This window comes from Monodon monoceros, unplaced genomic scaffold (genome assembly GCF_005190385.1).
Source record: "Monodon monoceros isolate NGI ecotype Baffin Bay Population unplaced genomic scaffold, NGI_Narwhal_1 Super_Scaffold_18, whole genome shotgun sequence".
In the NCBI taxonomy this organism is placed as follows: domain Eukaryota; kingdom Metazoa; phylum Chordata; class Mammalia; order Artiodactyla; family Monodontidae; genus Monodon; species Monodon monoceros.
This window is the reverse complement of record NW_021703774.1, coordinates 58784883-58811267: the sequence shown is the minus strand read 5'-3', so window position 1 is coordinate 58811267 and position 26385 is coordinate 58784883. Positions and strand designations below refer to the sequence as shown.

At 38.5% G+C, this 26385-nt stretch overlaps 1 protein-coding gene across 1 annotated transcript; it reads left to right on the top strand.

The window, feature by feature from the left end:
• The first annotated feature begins 8645 nt into the window (after positions 1 to 8645).
• LOC114899394 (lymphotactin-like) lies at positions 8646 to 11863 on the top strand. The gene is made up of 3 exons (XM_029230089.1): positions 8646 to 8721; positions 10538 to 10652; positions 11554 to 11863. Exons 1-3 carry the CDS (start codon positions 8661 to 8663, stop codon positions 11711 to 11713), a joined length of 336 nt encoding a protein of 111 aa, XP_029085922.1. The 5' UTR covers positions 8646 to 8660; the 3' UTR covers positions 11714 to 11863.
• The last annotated feature ends 14522 nt before the right edge of the window (positions 11864 to 26385 follow it).

The following is a 26385-nucleotide window of genomic DNA, read 5'->3' as shown; positions in this document are numbered from 1 at the left end:
ATCCAAGAACATGGTATATCTCTCCATCTGTTTGTATCATCTTAAATTTCTTTCATCAGTGTCTTATAGTTTTCTGCATGCAGGTCTTTTGTCTCCTTAGGTAGGTTTATTCCTAGATTATTTTATTCTTTTTGTTGCAATGATAAATGGGAGTGTTTCCAAATTCCTCTTTTAGATTTCTCATTATTAATGTATAGGAATGCAAGAGATTCTTGTGCATTACTTTTGTATCCTGCTACTTTACGAAATTCATTGATTAGCTCTAGTAGTTCTCTGGTAGCATCTTTAGGATTCTCTATGTATAGTATCCGGTCATCTGCAAACAGTGACAGTTTTACTTATTCTTTTTCAATTTGGATTACTTTTACTTCTCTTTCTTCTCTGATTGCTGTGGCTAGAAGTTCCAAAGCTATGTTGAATAATCGTGGTGAGAGTGGGCAGCCTTGTCTTGATCCTGATCTTAGAGGTAATGGTTTCATTTTTTCACCATTGAGAATGATGTTGTTGTGGGTTTGTCATATATGGCCTTTATTATATTGAGGTAAGTTCCCTCTATGCCTACTTTCTGGAGAGTTTTTATCATAAATGGGTGTTGAATTTTGTTGAAAGCTTTTCCTGCATCTATTGAGATGATCATATGGTTTTTATCCTTCAATTTGTTAATATGTTGTATAACATTGATTGATTTGCATATATGGAAGAATCCTTGCATTCCTGGGATAAACCGCACTTGATCATGGTGTATGATCCTTTTAATGTGCTGTTGGATTCTGTTTGCTAGTATTTTGTTGAGGATTTTTGCATTTATGTACATCAGTGATATTGGCCTGTAGTTTTCCTTCTTTGTGACGTCTTTGTCTGGTTTTGGTATCAGGGTGATGGTGGCCTTGTAGAATGAGTTTGGGAGTGTTTCTCCTTCTGCTATATTTTTGAAGAGTTTGAGAAGGATAGGTGTTAGCTCTTCTCTAAATGTTTGATAGAATTCGCCTGTGAAGCCTTCTGGTCCTGGGCTTTTGATTGTTGGAAGACTTTTAATCACAGTTTCAATTTCAGTGCTTGTGATTGATCTGTTTATATTTTCTATTTCTTCCTGGTTCAGTCTTGGAAGGTTGTGCTTTTCTAAGAATTTGTCCTTTTCTTCCAGGTTGTCCATTTTACTGGCATATAGTTTCTTGTAGTAATCTCTCATGAACTTTTGTATTTCTTCAGTGTCAGTTTTTACTTCTCCTTTTTCATTTCTAATTCTATTGATTTGAGTTTTTCCCTTTTTTCTTGATGAGCCTGACTAATGTTTTACGAATTTTGTTTATCATCGCAAAGAACCAGCTTTTAGTTTTATTGATCTTTGGTATTGATTCCTTCATTTCCTTTTCTGATCTTATCTTTATGATTTCTTTCCTTCTGCTAACTTTGTTTTTTTTTGTTCTTCTTTCTCTAATTGCTTTAGGTGTAAGTTTAGGTTGTTTTTTTTAGATGTTTCTTGTTTCTTGATGTAGGATTCTACTGCTATCGACTTCCCTCTTAGAACTGTTATTGCTGCATCCCAGAGGCTTTGGGTTGTTGAGTTTTCATTGTCATTTGTTTCTAGGTATTTTTTGATTTCCTCTTTGATTTCTTCAGTCATCTCTTGGTTATTAAGTAGCGTATTTTTTAACCACCATGTTTTTGTATTTTTTAAAGATTTTTTTCTGTAATTGATATCTAGTCTCTAGCGTTGTGGTTGGAAAAGATACTTTATACAATTTCAATTTTCTTAAATTTACCAAGGCTTGATGTGTGAAACAAGATATAATCTATCCTGGAGAATGTTCCATGAGTGCTTCAGAAGAATGTGTATTCTATTGTTGGATGGAATGTCCTATAAATATCAATTAAGTCCATCTTATTTAATGTATCATTTAAAGCTTGTGTTTCCTTATTTATTTTCATTTTGAATGATCTATCCACTGGTGAAAGTCAGGTGTTAAAGTCCCCTGCTGTGACTGTGTTACTGTCGATTTCCCCTTTTATGACTGTTAGCCTTTGCCTTACGTATTGAGGTGCTCCTATGTTGGGTGCATAAATATTTACAATTGTTATATCTTCTTCTTTGATTGATCCCTGTATCATTACGTAGTGTCCTTCTTTGTCTCTTGTAGTAGTCTTTATTTTAAATTCTATTTTGTCTGATAAAAGAATTGCTACTCCAGCTTTCTTTTGATATCCATTTGCATGGAATTTTTTCCATGCCCTCACTTTCAGTTTGTATGTGTCCCTAGGTCTGAAGTGGGTCTCTTGTAGACAGCATGTACCTGGGTCTTGTTTTTGTATCCATTCAGTCAGTCTACTTCTTTTGGTTGGAGAATTTAATCCATTTACATTTAATGTAGTTTTTGATATGTATGTTCCTATTACCATTTTCTTAATTGTTTTGGTTTGTTATTGTAGGTCTTTTCCTTCTCTTGTGTTTCCTGCCTAGAGAAGATCCTTTAGCATTTGTTGTAAAGCTGGTGTGGTGGTGCTGAATTCTCTTAACTTTTGCCTGTCTGTAACGTTTTTAATTTCTCCATCGAATCTGCATGAGATCCTTGCTGGGTAGATTAATCTTCGTTGTAGGTTTTTCCCTTCATAATTTTAAATATGTCCTGCCACTCCTGAAAGATCTGGCTTGCAGAGTTTCTGCTGAAAGATCAGATGTTAACCATATAGGGATTCCCTTGTATGTTATTTGTTGTTTTTCCCTTGTTGCTTTTAATATTTTTTCTTTGTATTTAATTTTTGATAGTTTGATTAATATGTGTCTTGGTGTGTTTCTCCTTGGATTTCTCCTGTATGGGACTCTCTGCATTTCCTGGACTTGATTGACTATTTCCTTTCCCATATTAGGGAAGTTTTCAACTAATATCTCTTCAAATATTTTCTCAGTCTCTCTTTTTCTCTTCTTCTTCTTGGTCCCATATAATTCGAGCTTTGGTGCATTTAATGTTGTCCCAGAGGTCTCTGAGATTGTCCTCAATTCTTTTCATTCTTTTTTCTTTATTCTGCTCTGTGGTAGTTATTTCCAATATTTTATCTTCCAGGTCACTTATCCATTTTCTGCCTCAGTTATTCTGCTATTGATTCCTTCTAGAGATTTTTAAATTTCATTTATTGTGTTGTTCCTCATTGTTTGCTCTTTAGTTCTTGTAGGTCCTTGTTTAACACTTCTTGTATTTTCTCCATTCTATTTCCAAGATTTTTGATCATCTTTACTATCATTACTCTGAATTCTTTTTCAGCTGGGCTGCCTATTTCATCTTCATTTGTTTGATCTGGTGGGTTTTTACCTTGCTCCTTCATCTGCTGTGTGTTTCTCTGTCTTCTCATTTTGCTTAACTTACTGGGGGTCTCCTTTTCTCAGGCTGCACTTTTGTAGTTCCCATTGTTTTTGGTGTCTATCCCTACTGGCCAAGGTTGGTTCAGTGGGTTGTATAGGCTTCCTGGTGAAGAGGACTGGTGCCTGTGTTCTGGTGGATGAGGCTGGATCTTGTCTTTCTCCTGTGCATGACCATGTCCAGTGGTGTGTTTTGGGGTGTCTGTGGCCTTATTATGATTTTAGGCAGCCTCTCTGCTAATGGTTGTGGTTGTGTTCTTGTCTTGTTGATTGTTTGTCATAGGGTGTCCAGCACTGTAGCTTGCTGGTCATTGAGTGGAGCTGGGTCTTAGCATTGAGATGGAGATCTGTGGGAGAGCTTTTGCCATTTGAGATTATGTGGAGCCAGGAGGTCTCTGGTGGACCAATGTCCTGAACTCAGCTCTCCCACCTCAGAGGCACAGGCCTGACATCTGGCCGGAGCACCAAGACCCTGTCAGTCACATGGCTCAGAAGAAAAGGGAGTAAAAAAGAAAGAAAGAAATAAGATAAAATAAAGTTATTAAAGTAAAAAGTAAAAAAGTTATGAAAAATAAAAGAAAATAAACAGTAATTAAAAAAATAAAGAATGAAGAGAGCAACCAAACTAAAAAACAAATCCACCAATGATAACAAGAGCTAAAAACTATACAAAAAAATGACCCAAAAGCAGAAAAGAAAAAACGGACACACAGAACTCTAGGACAAATGGTAAAAGTAAAGGTATAGAGACAAAATCACACAAAGATACATACACATACACACTCACAAAAAGAGTAAAAGAAAAATATATATATATCTATATTTTAAAAAAAAGGAAGATAGCAACCAAATCAATAAACAAATCTACCAATGATAATAAACTCTAAATACTAAACTGATATAAACATAAAACCGGAAACAAATTAGATGCAGAAAGAAAACCCCAAGTCTACAGTTGCTCCCAAAATCCGCCACCTCAATTTTGGGATGATTCGTTGTCTATTCAGGTATTCTAGAGATGTTGTGTACATCAAGTTGATCGTAGAGATTTAATCCGCTGCTCCTGAGGCTGCTGGGAGAAATTCCCCTTTCTCTTTTTTGTTTGCACAGCTCCTGGAGTTCAGCTTTGGATTTGGCCCCGCCTCTGCGTGTAGGTCACCTGAGGGCGTCTGTTCTTGGCTCAGACAGGACGGGGTTAAAGGAGCAGCTGATTAGGGGGCTCCCTCTCATTCAGGCCGGGGGGAGGGTGGGGTATGGAATGCAGGGAAAGCCTGCAGCAGCAGAGGCTGGTGTGACATTGCAACAGCCTGAGATGCACCGTGTGTTCTCCCAGGTGAGTTGTCCCTGGATCACGGGACCCTGGCAGTGGTGGGATGCACAGGCTCCCAGGAGTGGAGGTGTGGATAATGACCTGTGCTTGCACACAGGGTTTTTGGTGGCTGCAGCAGCAGCCTTAGCATCTCATGCCTGTCTCTGCAGTCTGTGCTGATAGCCGCGGCTCATGCCCATTTCTGGAGCTCGTTTAGGTGGTACTCTGAATGTCCTCTCCTTGTGCACCCTGAAACAATGGTCTCTTTCCTCTTAGGCAGTTCCAGACCTTTTCCTGGACTCCCTCCTGGTTAGCTGTGGTGCACTAGCCCCCTTCAGGCTGTGTTCATGCAGCCAACCCCAGTCCTCTCCCTGGGATCTCACCTCCAAAGCCCAAACCTCAGCTCCCAGCCCCACCTGCTCCAGCGGGTGAGCAGACAAGCCTCTCAGGCTGGTGAGTGCTGGTCGGCACCAATCATCTGAGTGTGGGAATCTCTCCTCTTTGACCTCTGCACCCCTATTGCTGTGCTCTCCTCCATGGCTCCGAAGCTTTCTCCCCACCACCCGTGTCCACCAGTGAAGGGGCTTCCTAGTATGTGGAAACTTTGCCTCCTTCACAGCTCCCTCCCAGAGGTGCAGGTCCCATCCCTATTCATTTGTCTATGTTGTTTTCTTTTTTCTTTTGCCCTACCCAGGTACGTGGGTAGTTTCTTGACTTTTGGGAAGTCTGAGGTCTTCTGCCAGTGTTCAGTAGGAGTTGTTCTACATGTAGATGTATTTCTGATGCATTTGTGGGGAGGAAGGTGATCTCCACATCTTACTCCTCCACTATCTTGGAGGTCTCTCCACTATATTTATTATTAGTACTTTTACCCTTTACCCTTTACACTAGAGTTAAGTGGTTAATGTACAGCAGAGCATCTAAATATATTAAACAATACATGGGGAAAAAAATGTCTCTGGTTTTCACTCATGAAAATTTGCTACACCAAAGGATTTTTGAGCAGAGAAGTAACATATTACTTACATTTTGACGTGATCAACTTTGTCAGGTTGGTAAATTGACCAAAAGAAAGTAAGGGTGGAATTAGGAAAATCAGTTAGGAGGCTGTTGGACAAATCCAGGTAAGAAGTGACTATGGCTTGGAGTTGGGTCTCTTTGGGTGGTGGGAATTGTTTAGATTCTATTTTGAAGACAGAGAGACAACAGTATTTTCTGACAGATTGGGTGTGCCATGTAGGAGAAAGAGAGGGGTCAAGGATAAGAAATATTTGTTCTAATATCTTTCAGTTGGTTGTCAATCAATGTCCACACATTAGCAGATTATGCCCATTTTGTACTAAGTTTCTATATTTTTGTTGGTTGCTTAATTCTTCTCCATCAGAGACTTTAGTGCATGCTTGGAAAAACTGAAATGAATAATTCATTCTCAGAGTTTAAGAAATTCTCTTTCAAAATGCTAAGTAAAAATTCAGCCATTGGTCAATTTGCTGATTTGACTATAAACATGAGAGGAAGACATAGGCACAATCTTCTGGCTTTATGTATTTAGATGTTCATCCTTTACTTAATGTACAATCATTATAATGTTGGTCTTTTGAAAAGAATTCATTTATTCAAAAACCCTTTGACAAGTGACCACTATACAGCAAACATTTTGCTAGTGCCAGAGACCCAGACAACACTGAGGCAAATTCCCTACTCTCAAGGAGCCTGCCATCTAGTGGAAGATGCAGAAATGTAATTGAGTAGGAGAATAAAATGAGATTAGTGATAGAACAGTGGTGGCTAGAAAGTTCCAAGAGGTCATTGAAGATGGCACAACTTAATTGTATCTAGAGAATTCAGAAAAACTTGTAGAAAAAGGAGGAGTTTACAAATAATTATGTAGGGAGCTGAGATGGGCATTCCAGATAAAGGAAGCACTATGTTGGGAGTAGAAAAGAGAATAGCCCATTTGGATGATCGCACAGATATTAAGGCTAGAGGTTTTGGAGAATGTGCATGAGTGGTGAGTGGTGAAAGATGAGTGGTGAAAGATGAGCGAAAGAAAAGCGTGTTATATCTTGAATACCTTTATTTATGACAATGTGAGGTTTGAAATGAATCCTGTAGGCAATGGGAAGTAGCAAAGAGGTTCTCAGCAGGAAAACAAGTTGATTAGATTAAGGCTTTAGAAAGGTTATTCTGGCAAGGCTGTGTAGCATACATTGGAAAGAGAGGAGACCCAGGCCTGGGGAATCAGTTGGTATACTGCAGTAGTCCTAACAAGGAGTGATGAGGTCCTGCCTTGAGCAGTGTGGAGAGAGAGGAGAAGACATATAGAAGAGCTACTTTGAAGGTATACTTAGTCCAGCTTGGTTGAGAACAACATATGGGTGACTAGCAATGTCTAAGATGATGCAAGTAATCTGTATTTGGAAACTGAATAGATGACAACACATTATTCCATGTCAAGGAGTGATAGGAAGAGAAGCATTTTGAGTGGAATGGTGTGTTCAGAGTTTAAGAACTGATGGTGTAGCTAGGTGGAGATAACTAAAAAGCTATTTGAATTTCTGAGTAAAATCTGGGTGGTAAATTAAATGCCACTAATGAAAACTATCTTAGAGCTTAACCTATAATTTTCTTAGAAATATAGGAATTTGTTTTCATATCCTTAATAGCAATGGCAAAAACTTTTAGCTATACATATATTTAATCAGAATATTATTTTCATATCCCTGAATAGTAATGAAAAAACCTTTTAGCTACACATATAATTAATAAATGTATTTTATACATACCTATATTAAACAAAACAAGACAAAACCCAAAAAAGCAAATTGAGCGACAGAGAGGTTGTCTTGCAACAATTACAGTGAAACCCTGCTGGAAGCATTGCAAATGGAAATTACATTTTGGGAAGTATATATGTCAATATGTAGCAAGAGTTATAAAGATGATCATATGATTTTGCCTAGTAATCCTACTCCTGATGATTAAAAGCAAAAGATTCAGTGTATTTAATGAAAATTTACCTTATAGATGTGGTTTACATAAAAATAAGTTAAAAGGGAATGGTTTAATGTGTCTGTGTATGTGTTTATTCAGAGTAGAAACAGGAAGATTATGAAGAAACATGGCAGCATATTTACATAGATATAAAAATAGTATTTATAATTGTGACAACTCTGCAAAACATGTATAACAATAGAGACTCATTGAAAAACATTAAAAACGAAAACAGTCAGAATTGTAAGATTATAGATAATTTCCTTTTTCTTTTTTCCAAAATTTTATGTCAGGACAACTTTTCAAAATCTTTTAAAAAGGTATGTATTAAGTTAAAATAAGGCAAACCTGTGCATATAGACAGGCTCCAATCATCATTATTGAAATGTTTCTTGGGTATGTGGGGAGGCTGGTGTAAAGAAAGGCGATCACTTGAATGAGGGCAGAGGAGAGAAATAAGAAGATTAAGGCAGAGGAGTGAGGAACTCAGGGAAGCAACAGCATCCCTTCACCTCCCTAAGGTATCACTGGGCTTAGGATCCACAGTGGTGGAAGCCTCATGTCACAGCTGATGTTACATGAGGCAGGTGGGGGAGATGGACCACAGGGACCACTCCACCTTGTTTCCTTTACACTGTCCCTGTGCTGGGCCATGACACTGGCATGGCCTTGGGGCATGTGTGCAGTGGAAGATTTGAATTTAGACTGGTGGCAGGAGATGAGACAACTATGTTTCTTCTGTGCACATATTTGGTTTCGCGGACACATTAACCACAGGAGGAAGAGAAAAGGCCACAAGGTGTTGGGTTAGTATGTGTGAGGACAAAGGAACTTTTTTTTTTCAACCAAAGAAAGCATCAGTATTGCAAAGACTTTCCGTGATTCCACACCCGCCTCGAAAGCGCCCTCTCACCACAGGAAGTGCGCTGATCACTGGAGGAATAAAAGAGACTGAAAGGATCAGTTCCTTAGCCTCTCGCTGCACAGCTCATCAGGACCTCAGCCATGAGACTTCTCATCCTGGCCTTCCTCGGGATCTGCTGTCTCGCTGCAGACACTGTGGAAGGTAAGTCAAAAGCTTATTTATGAGATAAGGAGCATCTATGTATGCAGGCAGTGGCCACACATTTTGGTTTTAACTCAGGCTTTGACTGGAGTATACTTTCTCCAACCTAAGCCTCAGGCTTCCCATGTGCAAAATGGGAATAATTTGACTCTAGGAGACTGCAGATTTCGAAGATAAAACTTGGTTACAGCCTGGGCTCCTATTTTTCACAATTGGGTGATTTGGGGTAAATTTCTTTACCTCTCTGTGCCTGTGCTTACTTATCTATAAGAAGAATGTAATAACCGATACACTTACCTGGGATTAAAATGAGATAAATCTTATGATCACTTATCAGGTTTCCACACAAGTCCTAACTTCTTGATTAATGTTAGTTGTGGAATGGTGATGACGATTGTAGATAACTTTGAAGCTTTTGCCTATTTAATATTGACCTTGATAAATTCTCAAAAATTTTGAGAGTTCACAAAGTGGGAATGAAGTAGATGGTTTATGTTCTGAAGCAAAGCAATGTTCTATTAAAACAAAAATGACTGGTAGCTCACACCTTTACACCCAGGAAATCAATTTTACATTAAGTGTGTAGGAGAGTCTGTTATTACTGCTATGAATGTTGTTCCTGCTGATGATCAATTTCTTGAGTTTATAAGAGACCATAAGTGCTAACAAATATCAACGTCTTATATACAATCAGATAAACCTACAAGACATACCCAGATGAGACTTAGTTATACTGAGACTTACCTGAGCATTCTACACATATTTCTTCAAAGATCATTTTTTCCAAGCTGGTTGGACTATATTTCTCCTTGTGGCTCTGGCCACAAGAGGGAATATCCTTTGGGTATAATTAATGCTTCAGTTAACTCTCCTTTCAACCTCCTAATCCGTAGACTTATTACTTAGACTAGAATATCTGAACCTGATCATGGATGCCAAGGGCGTCCGTAAATAGAGATGGCAATGTCTGGAACTCCCTGAAATTGTGCCCCAAATTAAAAAAAAATATTGATGAAACAAAAACTTTAGGCCAAATGTCTTAACCATGGCTGGCTGGCATTTGTCTGAGAAAACAGGCTGCCATTTGGTAGAAACCCATGTACGGGTAGGGGAAATAAGACTGAGGAAGACTGTAGACACTTGGGTATTTCCCTCTTTCACTGCGTTCAGCGACAGTTCAGCATTAAAAGTAAGTTGGCAAATGTAGAGGATTAAGAATGTGCAGGCTGGATATTGTGTGATGGAGAGAAGGAGAGCTGAAGAGCAATGGTAGTGAACACCTGGTCAGTTTCATGTTTATAAAAAGCCTTCTGATACCAGCAACACTATAGCGCAAACTTCATCAACATTGGCTATTATTTAAGATGCTTTTTTGCTGAATATTTCTCTGAGAAATATTCTCTGAGAATACTTGCTTCCCTGAGTAGCAAATGCCAGTCTCCAGCTTAGGAATAAATCAGCACTTAGAAACCCTTTTTAGATTTTAGAAAACCCTTACTATTATTAACTCTCCCAAGTTATCTTCCCTTCTCCAATGTAAGATGTTCTCTAAACTTAGAAGGTTTAATCCTCCGGGGCCATTTCTATTGAGGATGAGTATTTAATGAACTACTTCCCTTACATATTTCACATTTTACCATTTAAAATGAGGACACCTTTATTTATTCAGTCAAAAATGAACTACCTCTCCCACATTTAGTGTTGCCTTCCCCAAATTACTCTTTATCAGATCACTCTTTATTTTATTTACAGCACTCTAACATTGATAGTATTAACAATTATATTTTATTTTTGTTTGTTTGGTTTTCTTTACCAGCTGTGGGGACTGAAGTCCTAGACAAGAACATCTGTGTGAGTCTGACTACCCGGCGACTGCCAATTAAAAACATCAAGACCTACACCATCAAGGAGGGCCCCATGAAAGCAGTGATGTGAGTTGCTCTCCCCCAAATCTGGGCTTGATGGAACACAGTATATAGAAATGCTGCCCTCCTCAGGAAAAATGTCAACAAGGAGGAAAACCTCAACGTAGCCAATAGTCTTTCTGTTTTTCCATATGAACCATGCCTTTACGTAGCCCCAAACAATGTTTATGACAAAAAATTGGCAACCGAGTGAAGACTATCACCCTCCTTTCTGCTTTATCTTAGCAGAAGAATCTAACTGGGAACCAGATGAATAATATGCTCAGTCCCGAGGGTTAGGTTTAGAGCTGGCTGTTTCAGATCAGGATTTGACCATAGAGACACACTGGTGTGGGATGCCTTCCTTCCCATCCTTCCCCTTCCCTGCCTTTCTCTGCCCTTATGGTGGGCTGGAGTAGAGTGCCATATTTTATCAGTTGCCATATCTCAAGGAAGTGTCAACAACTAGCCTACATGGTACCGTTCTCTTTCCAGGATCTCATCTTCAGAATAGTAACTCTTCCCAACACACGATTGCAACTTTACCCCAAAAACTATGATAAAGAAATGACCTTTTGTCCAGAAAATAAGATGAGTGTGTTTTAATTTGGAAAAGAAGATGATATGTAATAATTGGACTAGATGACCTCAAATGTCCAGTTTAATTACATCACCTGGTAGCAATGATGAGAAAAGGAGCCTGCAATTTATGCTGAGCCAGGGATCTGGGTATTACCTGGAGCTATTTCTCCTTTATGGGAAAATAGATTGCAGAGGAAAGATTTTCATTTATATTCTCCTGAATCTGAAAGACTGTTTTTTCCAGTCATTTCTGCACAAGATCTCTTATATATGATCTGATCTTAACTTCTGGTCCCAAGGCTTTGAGGATGTGACTAACTTTGTCTATTTTTTCTTTGCATTGCAGATTTATTACCAGACGTGGCCTTAAAGTCTGTGCTGATCCACAAGTTGAATGGGTGAAAAAAGCAGTCCGAACAATAAAGTCCACCAGGAGAAATGTGAGCCAGACCAAGCCTACAGGAGCCCAACAATCCAGCAATACAGCTGTGACCCTGAGTGGGTAGTGACCCTCTGGCATCTTGTCCCCTCACTAGCCAGGCAGCTCATTTCCCTTTAAAGCTCATGGACTAATTACATTATATTCACCTTTTATAAAAGTGCTGCATGAGTCAAATTATTTTTTTAATATTTTATGTCTTTCATATTCATTTAGATGCTCTAATTAATAAATATTTATTATTAAGAATAGTCCCAAAGTTTATTCATTACATATTGGGAAAAATAATACATCATTTGTGTTCTGTTTCTGTCCTAACTGTACTTCGTTGATGGTATCCATAATGGGAGAGATTTTGGTCAGTGTTTATCAGCGATGAAAGATATATTCATCATTTTTAGGTTCTAGAGTGAAATGGTTCTCTACACATGAGTCATAGTCGGCACCTGTGATAATGACAATTTAATATCTATTTCAACCTACACATGAGTCATAGTTGACACCTGTGATAATGACAATTTAATATCTATTTCAACCTGTGTTCATAATGGAGTTCTTTTTTCATGGAATAAGCAAGGAAATCATCCAACAATTATTTGGTCCCCATACTGAGGGTTTGCTACTCAAAAAGTGGCTTCATTCAAGTTTGATCTGGAGCAAACACATACCTCTGTGTTTCATTTGATGTCCTGTAAAGGAAAGAAAACAAATATAACTTGCCACTTCTTTCATTTGCCAAAGTAGCAAGGATTAGACTTTTGATGAAAGGATACTTTATTCAAACAAAAATCAGTTCTCCTCAAATTGGGCAATGATCTCACTGTCTTTCTGTGATTTCCATAATTGTCACTACTCTAGTTATCATACCAGTCACGCTTTTTTTTTTTTTTTTTTTTTTTTTTTGCCAGTAAGGTTTTAACATCCCAAACTGTCACCAGGAACATTTTTTGAATGTGATCACAATTTGCAGTAAGGTTTTAATTAAAGTTACTTCATCTGGTCACTAAACACCCCAGACTCATGCCCTCCTGTTCTTATTAAATTTCTAATTTGCTTCGTGTTTAAGACTCTACTATCCAAGTAGCTGATGATGTACACGTTCACTTCTATCTGACTTTAAATAGTTAAGAACTGATCAGACCTTGATAACTTCAAGGGAAGAGAAAGGACTAACTGTTTTCTAGTCCTAAGGGGACACTCCACAATGTCAAGTATTTTTAGAGTGTTACCTGAGGGCAGTTTGTTGGAATCAGCTTTACTTCTAATCTCATCCAACTAGTGAACCACAGAGGAAACCATTAAAACACTTCCTCATAGTGAAAAGTGGGGTCATCTATCCTTCCCTATTGCTATTTGCCCACAATAACTTTCGAAGCTGGTTTTTAAGAAAACACTGAGAAGAAAACACCTGTTTTATGAGGGGTGAAACATAGCAAAGTCAAGTCACAGAAAATGAAAGGAAAGTTTCCTTAATGAACATGTACTTGCATTCCCCAAATGTCTCCCAAACCCTAGAGGTTTTCATGAGTTAATAATAATACGACATGTGGAAGGATATGGGTAAACACAGTTTACTAACTTGGCACATTATCTAAGGTGGCTACGTGATGCTAAGTGGTTTCAACCAAATAGTGCACGTAACTTTTAACTAACTGACTCGATGTTTTGAATCATTTAGGTAGGACCTGTGTCTACTAACTATAGTGCTGTGGTTTAATGGATTTCAATTCAGTTCAAAGAAATAATCTAAGAAGAAGAGATCTCAAAATATTAATTTTTTTAGTGGCTGGTGACCCCCCTTTTGTGCTCTTGTGGTGTCTTATACTTAACTTTAACCTAAAACTTACCAATTTATATTGAAATTGCTTATTTGCCTGTCTGTGCTTCCCCCACCCCAGTCCTGAAGTTAGACTGGAAGCAGCTTGTGTGTATTATTACACCAGGTCCCCAGTGCCTAGCATAGAACTGTGTGTGGGGAGTCAATTGATATTTGTTGGATGAATGGGAGGAATAACATATATTACATTATTTCCTTCATTCTACTCTTTCATATTTCTAAAATTATATATAACACAAAATAAACTTTATTAACAGAAAGTTCAATTCAGCAAACATTTTTGGGTACTTGCTATAAGACAGTCACTGTGTTAAGCTTGGTATACCTCGAGATAAGTAAAACACCACTTCTGCTCTCCAGGAGATCATAGTCCAGTGGATGACACTATGATGTAAGAAAACCAATTGTAGTCGAGCGTTTGAAACAGGTAATAATATGGGCATGCTCAAGAGAGAAGGGAATAATTATCCTGAGAGTGTTCTCTACATTTTTTTCTGAATTTATATATAATTATGAATGACTATTATTAATAAGAAATGGAGGACACATCCTAAGTTGGTTTGAAGAAAGATGGTGTCACGCATTTCCCTCTTCTCTAGGAGATTCTTCCACTGTGACTGTAATGTTTGTAGCGTATTCTATTCTTTCCTAGATATTTGCTGTAACAATAAAGTGAGTATAAAACTGTTACTGCAATTTAATTGGTGAGAAAACTGAGCCACAGAGAGCTTGATTGTCTTGGCTAAGAGCACACAGTTATTGAGAAACTGAGCCTGATCTCAGATAGCGACTTTCTGTGATATCTCAGCCTCAGGAAGGAGAGTGATAATGTACAAGTCTTCTTAGAGTGGGTATGATGTAGGCAATCTCTGAGCCACATTATCTCACCAGTCTCAGATTTTTACAACTAAATTAGAAGTATTTGAAGACTATAACAAGTACTTCCCATTTGCCTTTTTCTATGCAATTATTTAAAGAATATTTTTATTTTATCAAAGTAATACATGAACATGGTCAAAAGTTTAAGTAGTACAAAAGGAGTACTAATGAAAATGGATAATTTCCTGCCCTACTCTTCCTGTTTTCTAACCTTCCTCCTCACAGACAACTGCTTTAACTCTTTTAGCTGATGGTTCTTCTGATAGTCACCTTCAAATCACCAATGTTTGGTCACCATTAGTTCCTGGGCTATGAATTTTGGGCATTGTTCGTGGCTGCCTTTATGATACATGAGGATTTAGTTCACTTCTTCCATTCTCTACATATAATTATGTTGATATTTTAATTATCTATGTTTGTAGATTTAGGTAATATACCTATCATTTATTTCTTATTTGGTCAACTGTGGACAATACTTCTTGACTTTCCATTTTGTAATATTGTTCTGTTGTCTATAGCAAATACTTAAATAGTTTTTACTATGTAACCAGCACTATTTCATTGATTTGCAAATGTTAAGACATTTAATCACATTATAGACCTCAGTTAAAGACAAAACACCTAAGACATAAACTATTGGCTTGTGTTGGATAGACTTCAGATTTGAACCCATGGAAGCCTGGCTCCAAGTTCATGCTCTTGACCACTATGTCATGCTGCCTTCCTCGCTTTAGGAGCCAGTTTCCTGAAGACCAAACCATATATCCATGAAAAGTCTACTAAGACCTACATAATATTTTCATTTAACCAACCTAATTAATTAATTAGCTCATTCATTCAGTAAATATTTGTTGAGGGTCTATTATATGCCAGAGGCTGTAACCATAAGCAGAACAAAGCCCCTGCTTTCACAGAGCTTACATTCTGATAAGATGTGCCTTCTATTCCTTACTCCAGGGTATTTATTTATTTATTTATATTTATTTTTTTATATTGAAGTATAGTTGATTTACAATGTTGTGTTATTACTGCTGTACAGCAAAGTGATTCAGTTTTTTATATATGTATATATTATATATGTATATTCTTTTTTATATTCTTTCCCATTATGGTTTATCACAGGAGATTGAATATAGTTCTCTGTGCTATACAGTAGGACTTTGTTTTTTATCCATTCTATATATAATAGTTTGCATCTGCTAACCCCAACCTTCCACTCCACCCCAGAGTTCTTTTATCTACTCACTCAACCAACAGATTCTTACTGAGTGCCTAACGTAGTTCAGACACTTTGCTGAGCACTGGAACTCAGTGGTGAAACCAGACACAATCCTCACCTTCAGGGAGCTTACCCAACTAAGCAGACAATTTCAACAATACTGTAACCTGTGATGATAGGGGAAGCAGGGAGTGTGAAGTTTGGGCAGACAGGAGCAAACCTGTCCAGGTCTTAGCAGGTGGAGAGGGTCAGGACAGGCTTCCCCTTGAAAATACCTTTTAACCTGAGACCTAAAGAATGAGTCAGAGTTATCCAGGGGAGTTCAGTGCAATCCAGGCAAAGGAACAAGCAACACATGAAAAGACCAGCAGGCGAGAGAAATCCAGATGCATTAAGGAAATGAAAGTAGTTTAATATGACTGAGGGACAAAGCTAAGCTTTGACAAAAAAGAGAGTGTGAGCAAAAGGTGAGGTTAGAGAGATGGAGGCGATCACCAATGGCTTTGTCTGCCAGATGGAGGAGTTTTACTCCATCCTAAAGGTAGTGGGAAATGACGCTGGCTGCCAGGTGGTAAACGGTGTGCAGAGAGGAAGACAGGAGCTGGGAAGACAGTTGGGAAGTGGCTCTGGGCTTGATAACTTTTGAACTTGGGCTGGCATGCTGTGACACATTTTTCCTTTTCCTCATGTTTTTTTTCTGCTTAGCCCGGGAGCACATTAACGATGCATAATTGCCTAACTCTGGCTGTGTAGCCCCGCTGTACATGCCAAATGCCTCAGACCAGCAAATCCAATCACTGCTTCTTTGGATGTGGGGAGCCAGGTTTGAGATGGGAGAATATTGCATTTATGGGACTTGCTTTATTATTTACACTTTTTTATTGGCTGAGCTGAGATTGGATCTGTGTAGTCAAGATTGAAGCCAACCACCAAGTGGAAGGGGAAGGCAGGGTTGAGAGGCAATAAACTTGATATCAGTTATTCAATTTTCTGAATATTTGTGGAGCACCTGCATACTACAAGGAGCACAGGATCTAGTCTGTTATCATAAAGCCCATGATCTCATGGGGAGAAAGTGCAGTCACCAAAGCCTTTCCCACTTGAATGTTCCAAACAACTTAGCTCAGGGCTCACCTCCTCTTAGAGACCTTTCTGATGTCCCCAGCCTAGGTGACACCCCTCTCATGGGCCCATTCAGCCCCTGGGCTTACCTCTACTATCATTCATATTACTCTGAAATACAAATTTATTTTTCTTTACTTTCTATCTTACTTAGTAGTCAGGGTAGGGACTGCGAATTTGATCTCTGTGTAGCTAGTACCTGGTATAGTGCCTGGCACATCATAGGCTTCCAATAAATTTTTGTGGAATATACACTACATTATACGTATCTGTACCTTAGCAGTTATCATAAAGAGCTATAGGAATGCAGAAGAGAGAATATTTAAATCTGTGCTGGGAAGGTTAGGAAAAGCTCTGCAGAAAAGGTGATATAAAAACTGTACCTTTAAACCTGAGAAGAAAAATGCCAGGATGAAACAGTAGGGGTGGACACTCCTGCCAGAGGGAACTGTGCGAATGAGAAAGAACAGAGGCAGGTAAATCAAGGCCTGTTCAGGGAAACTGCTCATTTCTGGGGTAGCTGGGGTATAGAGCTCAGAAATCACAGAGGAAAGGAAGCCAAGGCTAGATTGAGATCACCCAGAGTGCCATGCCAAAGGGTGTGATCTTAAATAGTGGGTCCCAGGGAGCAGCATAATCAGATTTGACTTGGAGGAGGGCAGAAAATGGTTGAGGGTGGAGGGGAATAGTGAAGTGAACACTGAGTCAGGTTGGAAAAGATGGGTCCAGGCTGGAGGATATGGTGGCCTGAATTAGGCTGTAGCAGTGAGAGGCCTGAGACAGAATTAGAATGGCTTGGTTATCAACTGGATGTGGAGAATAAGTTAGTTGGAGGAGTTGAAACTGCACTGAGGTTTCCAGCTTGGGTGGATGGTTAAGAAACAGCACGACTGATTGGTAAGATTTTAGTGTGGTTACTAATAGACTCTGAAGAAAATAAATAGTACCAAGGAAGAGATGCAGAGAAGGAGGAGGTCTGAAAGATGAAAAAACTGATCATCAACCTTAATACTCAAATAATTCAGACTTAAAGCCCAAACTACATTTCTATCCCTGTTTGACAGACTATCTTTTTACAAGGATGAGGTAAAAATAAAACTGAATATCTGTGAAACCTTATGCCCCTTGGGGAAAAAAGGTATACATAAAGGGAATACAGTATCCACTGGGTGAGTCACCAGTGTTATTTTAAGAGGGATTTGTCACATGGCAGTGAGAGGCAGAGAGGAGCAAAGATATGAATCCATAATGAGAAAAAAAAAAAAGAAATGAGGTGAAAGAAAAGGTTTTGTGTGGGAGTTAGGAGTGCCCAAGCATGACAGCAAGGTGGAGTTTGATGAGAGAGGTCGAGGGAGAAGGTCAAAGAGATTTTTTTCTTTCTTTGGGAGGAAGTAGTAAAAATTGGGACAGACTGCTGAAAGTGGAAGGCCAGAGCGCTGACCTGGAATTATTATTTTGGAAGCTAGGAAGGAAATTTAGAGGAATCTCTGCTGAGAGAAATTTGCACCCCCCCCCACAACCTCTCCCCTCAATCCTTCCAAAAGAAATTTCAATCAAATACAAGTAATATATGTTGATTTCCTTTCACACTGTGCTACCTAGAGTAATTGCTAAGGCTGTATAATTTGCTTCCTCCTGAAACTTGTGATTTCTCTCATCAAGGTGGAACTGCTGAATGAGGTATTTGGGAAGAAGTTTCACATTATAGAGTAAGGAAACAAAAGGCCACATGGCTAGACTGAGATGATCTTAACCAGGAGCACCAGGTGCTGTATGAAGGAAGAGTGGATTCCCATTTCTCTGAAGCCTGGGTAGAGGAGATGTGTGGGTGCAGAGATGGATGGGTGAGAGGAGTATTGGCAAATTAACCTGTCATAGGCAGCGGGTGAAAGAGGAGAGAAGACTAGTCATGTGCTCTCTCTATCTTTCTCTCTCTCCCCTTCTCGCTCTCTGGGGTAGACACTGATGTGGTAGTTAGAAGTGTAGCTCTGCCTGGTATACATTTGTATACTGGCTTTACCACTTACTATATAGGTGACCATGGGGAAATTCTTCAATTTCTCTGTGCCTTAGGTTGCCTCATTTATAAAATTAGAATAATAATAGTGCTGACTTCATAGGATTATTACGAGGGTCAAAACACTTAAAACAGAGCCTGGCACATAGTGAAGACTCAATAAATGATAGCTTTTATTATCCCTAGTGGATAGGCTGGAATAGGAGGTGGTAAAATGGAGGATAGATTAAAAAAGGGAATAGATCAAGAATCTATAAGATTTCCTGTATGCTTACATTTACTGGTTGATGCTTCTGTCTTCACCATTTAGGCAAAACTGGATTTAATTTTCTGTATTTTCTAAATAATTGTATTTAACTCATCAAGTCATAAATTGTTCTATGGAATATTTGTACCATGAGAGCCTCCATTTAAAAAAAGGTACTATAGTCAAATGTATTTAGGAAATGATCATACCATCCTCCTTCTGTTGGAGAATCATGGTGACATAGCTTGTCAAAGTCTCTGAAAAGTACTATGAAAAAGATAGCCATTAAACCTCACTTAGCCCTGTGTGCCAGCTAAGAATTGTCACTTGCCATCTGCCTCTACAAGAATTAAGTCACTAGCCACTGCAGTTGCTGACCTTCAACACACCGTGAAAGGAGTTCAGTGTGGAGATCAGGAATGAGGCACTCTGCTCTGAGAAAAACTGGCAGAACAGGCCTTCAGATAAATATTTTCAGGAGATTTTATGAGCCCAAATTCTTGCATCTTCTCATATCCAGAAAAGAACTAAAATCATTAACGGAGACATCTGCTCCTTGTGACTAGCAGCAAGACTCTGCCAAAATGTGTGCCTGATTGCGTGTATCCCCCTTCACCAAAATCAAATATAGACTGACCCCCCAACCCCACCTTTTCAGAGCAGTTTCTCGGAGCTATCTGAGAGGCTGTCTCTCAGGCTATAGTCCTTATTTCGTCCCAAATAAAACTTAACTCAAAATTCTCATGTTGTGCTTTTTTTTTTTTCTCCTCAATTGACAGGTGTTTCCTCAAGTTAACCAGAGTACAAAACTTCTTTCCATATACCATTGATAAACATCCCAAGAACATCTATTGAACATAAATTCCTCAAAAGATTGAAGACTAAAAATCTCTCAGATCCATAATCCCAAAAGAATAAAACTGTAATCCATCAACAGCATCAACACAATCAGAAAAAGGAATCTGCTCCGTGTTCCCTCACTTATATCTCTGTAACCTGTTGGAGCCTGGAGTCCCATTTTTGGAAATGTCTGATCTTCTGGAGTGTGTTGTGTGGGTGTGCGTGTGTTCATATAAGGTGCTCACAGACTCTTTGGTTCCTTTATGTTGTTAATTAATCAGGTACTGCCTAAAGTATCTACTTACTAGCACTCACTGAATACCTACTATGAATGAGAGATCATGCTAAGTATCAATACTTTGAGGCCAAAGTAGATATGTGAAGGGTTCTAAACTTTCCTCTTTTGGTGGCTTTGCTAATGCTCTTCATTGTGCCTGGAGAGTGACATTCTTCCTCCTCTTTCTCTTTCTCCAGTCATCAGTGTTCATCTCAGGTACCACTTTCTCTAAGAAACCTTTCCCTCTCCTTCCAACTTGATCTGATCTGTGGCTTCTCTGAACCTTCAGGACTTTCTTATGACATTCATTTTACTCTGCTATGAGTTGTAGATATTTATGAACTACTTATCCCTCAAAAAAATGGAACTTTTGGCAGGAGGGACTGTGTCTTATTCATCCCTGTATTCTCTGTAGCACCAAAAACAGGGCTTTCCCATCCTCTGAGCTCAACATATAGCTGCTGAATTAGAACTATTAAAAGAAACATAAGACATAGTTGCCATCACTTAAGGTATTTAGTATGTGGTTGTGGAGATAATACCTACACATGAGGATGTAATAACAACAGAAGATAGAGGTGAATGATAATTGCGTAGTTAATGGAATGGATGGAGGATGACAGTATGTTTCTTTAAAAGAATAAACTCCACTTGACTGGCAAGGCTGCCTGACATTCTGTATTGAGTGCAATCTTGAGGCGACTTCCTGGCTTAGTGGAAAGAGTGTTGTGATCAGTTACTGATGTCTGCCTTGTGTTATAAACTCACTAGTGGTGGCATGCATTTAGATGATTTGATGATGCTGGTAAGGTCAATGGTGTACGGGTTTCAGAGAAAGTGCAGGTTACTGTGGGTTGACTGCAGTAAGTCAACGAAAGCTTGTATGGGTAAAAAGACTTCAACCTGGCCATGGAAGATGAGTAGCACTTAAAAGCCAAAGAAAAGGAGTACGATAGGTGGCTGAGACCATCTGGATGGCCTGTATACATGACTGAACCTCATTAAAGCCTTTATATACATTTTAAGGTTCTGGAGTCCAATGTGGAGGTCTGCTCATCTTGCAGTGCCCAAGACAAGCCTGCTGTGTGGCTGACAGGGTCTTGGTGCTCTAGCTGGGTGTCAGGCCTGAGCCTCTGAGATGGGAGAGCAGAGTTCAGGACATTGATCCACCAGAGACCTCCCAGCACCATGTAATATCAAACAGCGAAAGCTCTCTCAAAGACCTCCATCTCAACGCGAATATCTCCAGCTCCAGCTCCACTCAACAACCAGCAAGCTACAGTGCTGGACACCCTATGCCAAACAACTAGCAAGACAGGAACACAACGCCACCCATTAGCAGAGAGGATGCCTAAAATCATAATAAGTTCACAGACACACCAAAACACACTACGGGACATGGTCCTCCCCATCAAACAGATGAGATCCAGCCTCATCCACCAGAAAACAGGAACCAGTCCCCTCCAACAGGAAGCCTACACAACCCACTGAACAAACCTTAGCCACTAGGGGTAGACACCAAAAACAAAGGGAACTATGAGCCTGCAGCCTGCGAAAAGGAGATCCCAAACACAGTAAATTAAGCAAAATGAGAAGACAGAGAAATACAGAGCAGATGAAGGAGCAAGGTAAAAACCCACCAGACCAAACAAATGAAGAGGAAATAGGCAACCTACCTGAAAAAGAATTCAGAATAATGATAGTAAAGATGATCTAAAATCTTGGAAATAGAATGGAGAAAACAGAAGAAACATTTAACAAGGAACTTGAAGAACTAAAGAGCAAACAAACAATGATGAACAACACAATAAATGAAATTTAAAATTCTCTAGAAGGAATCAATAGCAGAATAACTGAGGGGGAAAAACGGATAAGTGACCTGGAAGATAAAATATTGGAAATAACTACCACAGAGCAGAATAAAGAAAAAAGAATGAAAAGAATTGAGGACAGTCTCAGAGACCTCTGGGACAACATTAAACACGCCAACATCCAAATAGTAGGGGTTCCAGAAGAAGAAGATAAAAAGAAAGGGACTGAGAAAATATTTGAAGAGTTTATAGTTGAAAACTTCCCTAATATGGGAAAGGAAATAGTCAATCAAGTCCAGGAAGTACAGAGAGTCCCATACAGGTTAAATCCAAGGAGAAACATGCCAAGACACATATTAATCAAACTGTCAAAAATTAAATACAAAGAGAAAATATTAAAATCAGCAAGGGAAAAGCAGCAAATAACATACAAGGGAATCCCCATAAGGTTAACAACTGATAATTCAGCAGAAACTCTGCAAACCAGAAGGGAGTGGCAGGATATATTTAAAGTGATGAAAGGGAAAAACCTACAACCAAGATTACTCTATCCAGCAAGGATCTCATTCAGATTCGATGGAGAAATTAGAACATTTACAGACAAGCAAAAGCTAAGAGAATTCAGCACCACCAAAACAACTCTACAGCAAAGGCTAAAGGAATTTCTCTAGGCAGGAAATACAAGAGAAGGGAAACACTTACAATAACAAACCCAAAACAATTAAGAAAATGGTCGAAGGAACACACATATCAATAACTACCTTAAGTGTAAATGGATTAAAGACATAGACTTTAATCCATTTACACTTAAGACCTAGACTGGCTGAATGGATACAAAAACAAGACTTGTACATATGCTGTCTACAAGAGACCCACTTCAGACCTAGGGACACATACAGACTGAGAGTGAAGGAATGGAAAAAGATATTCCATGAAAATGGAAATCAAAAGAAAGCTGGAGTAGCAATTCTCATATCAGACAAAATAGACTTTAAAGTAAAGACTATTACAAGAGACAAAGAAGGACACTACAAAATTATCAAGGGATCAATCCAAGAAGAAGATATAACAATTGTAAATATTTATCCACCCAATATAGAAGCATCTCAATACATAATGCAAATGCTAACAGCCATAAAAGGGGAAATCAACAGTAACACAATCACAGTATGGGACTTTAACATCCCAATTTCACCAATGGACAGATCATCCAAAATGAAAATAAATAAGGAAACAAAGCTTTAAATGATACGTTAAACAAGATGAACTTAATTGATATTCATAGGACACTCCATCCAAAAACAACAGAATACACTTTCCTCTCAAGTGCTCATGGCACATTCTCCAGGATAGATCATATCTTGGGTCGCAAATCAAGCCTTGGTAAATTTTAAAAAATTGAAATAATTTCAACTATCTTTTCCAACAACAACGCTATTACACTAGATATCAATTACAGGAAAAAATCTGTGAAAAATTCAAACACATGGAGGCTAAACAATACACTACCTAATGACCAAGAGATCACTGAATAAATCAAAGAGGAAATCAGAAAATACCTAGAAACAAATGACAATGAAAACACGATGACCCAAAACTTACAGGATCAGCAAAAGCAGTTCTAAGAAGGAAGTTTATAGCAATACAATCCTACCTCAGGAAACAAGAAACATCTCCAACCTAACCTTACACCTAAAGCAATTAGAGAAAGAAGAACAAAAAAAGCCCAAAGTTAGCAGAAGGAAAGAAATCATAAAGATCATATCAGAAATAAATGAAAAAGAAATGAAGGAAACAATAGCAACAATAATAAAACTAAAAGCTGATTCTTTGAGAAGATAAACAAAATTGATAAACCACTAGCCAGGCTCATCAGGAAAAAAAGGGAGAAGACTCAAATCAATAGAATTAGAAATGAAAAAGGAGAAGTAACAACTGACACTGCAGAAATACAAAGGATCATGAGAGATTGCTGCAAGCAACTATATGCCAATAAAATGGACAACCTGGAAGATATGGACAAATTCTTAGAAGAGTACAATCTCCAGAGACTGAACCAGGAAGAAATAGAAAATATAAACATACCAATCGCAAGCACTGAAATTGAAACTGTGATAAAAAATCTTCCAACAAACCAAAGCCCAGGACCAGAAGGCATCACAGGCGAATTCTATCAAACATCTAGAGAAGAGCTAATGCCTATCCTTCTCAAACTCTTCCAAAATATAGCAGAGGGAGGAACACTCCCAAACTCATTCTATGAGGCCATCATCACCCTGATACCAAACCCAACAAAGATGTCACTAAAAAAGAAAACTACAGACCAATAACACTGGCAAACATAGATGCAAAAATCCTAAACAAAATACTAGCAAACAGAATCCAACAGCACCTTAAAGGGATCATACACCATGATCAAGTGGCGTTTATCCCAGGTATGCAAGGATTCTTCAATATATGCAAATCAATCAATGTCATACACCATATTAACAAATTGAAGGAAAAATACCATACGATCATCTCAATAGATACAGAAAAAGGTTTTTGACAAAATTCAACACCGATTTATGACAAAAAACCTCCAAAAAGTAGGCATATAGGGAACTTGGAATAACCCTACCTAAGGAGACAAAAGACCTGTATGCAGAAAAGTATGACACTGATTAAAGAAATTAAAGATGATACAAACAGATGGAGATATGTACCATGTTCTTGGATTACAGGAATCGATATTGTGAAAATGACTATACTACCCAAAGCAATCTACAGATTCAATGCAATCCCTATAAAATTACCAAAGGCATTTTTTAAAGAACTGGAACAAAAAATCTTAAAATTTGTATGGAGACACAAAAGACCCCGAATAGCTAAAGCAGTCTTGAAAAAGAAAAATGGAGCTGGAGGAATCAGGCTCCCTGACTTCAGACTATACTACAAAGCTACAGTAATCAAGATGGTATGGTACTGGTACAAAAACAGAAATATAGATCAATGTAACAGCATAGAAAGCACAGAGATAAACCCATGCAGATATGGTCACCTTATCTTTGATAAAAAGAGGCAAGAATATACAATGGAGAGAAGACAGCCTCTTCAATAAGTGGTGCTTGGAAAAGTGGACAGCTACATGTAAAAGAATGAAAGTAGAACACTCCCTAACACCATACACAAAAATAAGCTCAAAATGGATTAAAGACCTAAATGTAAGGCCAGACACTATCAAACTCTTATAGGAAAACATAGGCAGAACACTCTATGACATACATCACAGTAAGGTCTTTTTTGACCCACCTCCTAGAGAAATGGAAATAAAAACAAAAATAAACAAATGGAACCTAATGAAACTTAAACGCTTTTGCACAGCAAAGGAAACCATAAACAAGATGAAAAGACAACACTCAGAATGGGAGAAAATATTTGGAAACGAAGCAACTGACAAAGGATTAATCTCCAAAGTATACCGGCAGCTCATCCAGCTCATTATGAAATAAACCAACAACTCAATCCCAAAATGGGCAGAAGACCTAAATAGACAGCTCTCCAAAGAAGATACACAGATTGCCAACAAACACATGAAAGGATGCTCAACATCACTAATTATTAGAGAAATGCAAATCAAAAGTACAATGAGGTATCACCTCACACTGGTCAGAATGGCCATCATCAAAAAATCTACAAACAATAAATGCTGGAGAGGGTGTGGAGAAAAGGGAACCGTCTTACACTGTTGATGGGAATGTAAATTGATACAGCCACTATGGAGAACAGTATGGAGTTTCCTTAAAAAACTAAAAATAGAACTACCATATGGCTCAGCAATCCCACTACTGGGCATATACACGGAAAAAAACATAATTCAAAAAGAGTCATGTAACACAATGTTCACTGCATCTGTATTACAATATTCAGGACATGGAAGCAAACTTAGTGTCCATCGACAGATGAATGGATAAAGAGGATGTGGCACTTCTATACAATGGAATATTACTCAGCCATAAAAAGAAATGAAATTGAGTTATTTGTAGTGAGGTCGGTGGACCTAGAGACTGTCATACAGAGTGTAGTAAGTCAGAAAGAGAAAAACAAATACCGTATGCTAGCACATATACGTGACATGTAAAAAAAAATGTTTCTGAAGAACCTAGTGCAGGACAGGAGTAAAGATGCAGGTGTAGAGAATGGACTTGAGGACACAGGGAATGGGAAGGGTAAGCTGGGATGAAGTGAGAGAGTGACATGGACATATATACACTACCAAATGTAAAATAGATAGCTAGTGGGAAGCGGCCACATAGCACAGGGAGATCAGCTCGTTCCTTTGTGTCCACCTAGAGGGGTGGGTTAGAGAGACGTAAGAAAGTGGAGATATTGGGATATATGTTTGTGTGTATCTGATTCACTTTGTTATACAGCAGAAACTAACACACCATTGTAAGGCAATTATACTCATATAAAGTTGTTAAAATAAAAAAGGAGAGCAATGATGTAAG

Bases quoted from the DNA above. Each gene is read 5' to 3' on its own strand.
- LOC114899394 (XM_029230089.1), top strand. From the start codon at position 8,661: ATGAGACTTCTCATCCTGGCCTTCCTCGGGATCTGCTGTCTCGCTGCA. The intron at 8,722-10,537 runs GTAAGTCAAAAG...TTTCTTTACCAG, and splicing joins CGCTGCAGACACTGTGGAAG to CTGTGGGGACTGAAGTCCTA. The intron at 10,653-11,553 runs GTGAGTTGCTCT...TTTGCATTGCAG, and splicing joins GGCCCCATGAAAGCAGTGAT to ATTTATTACCAGACGTGGCC.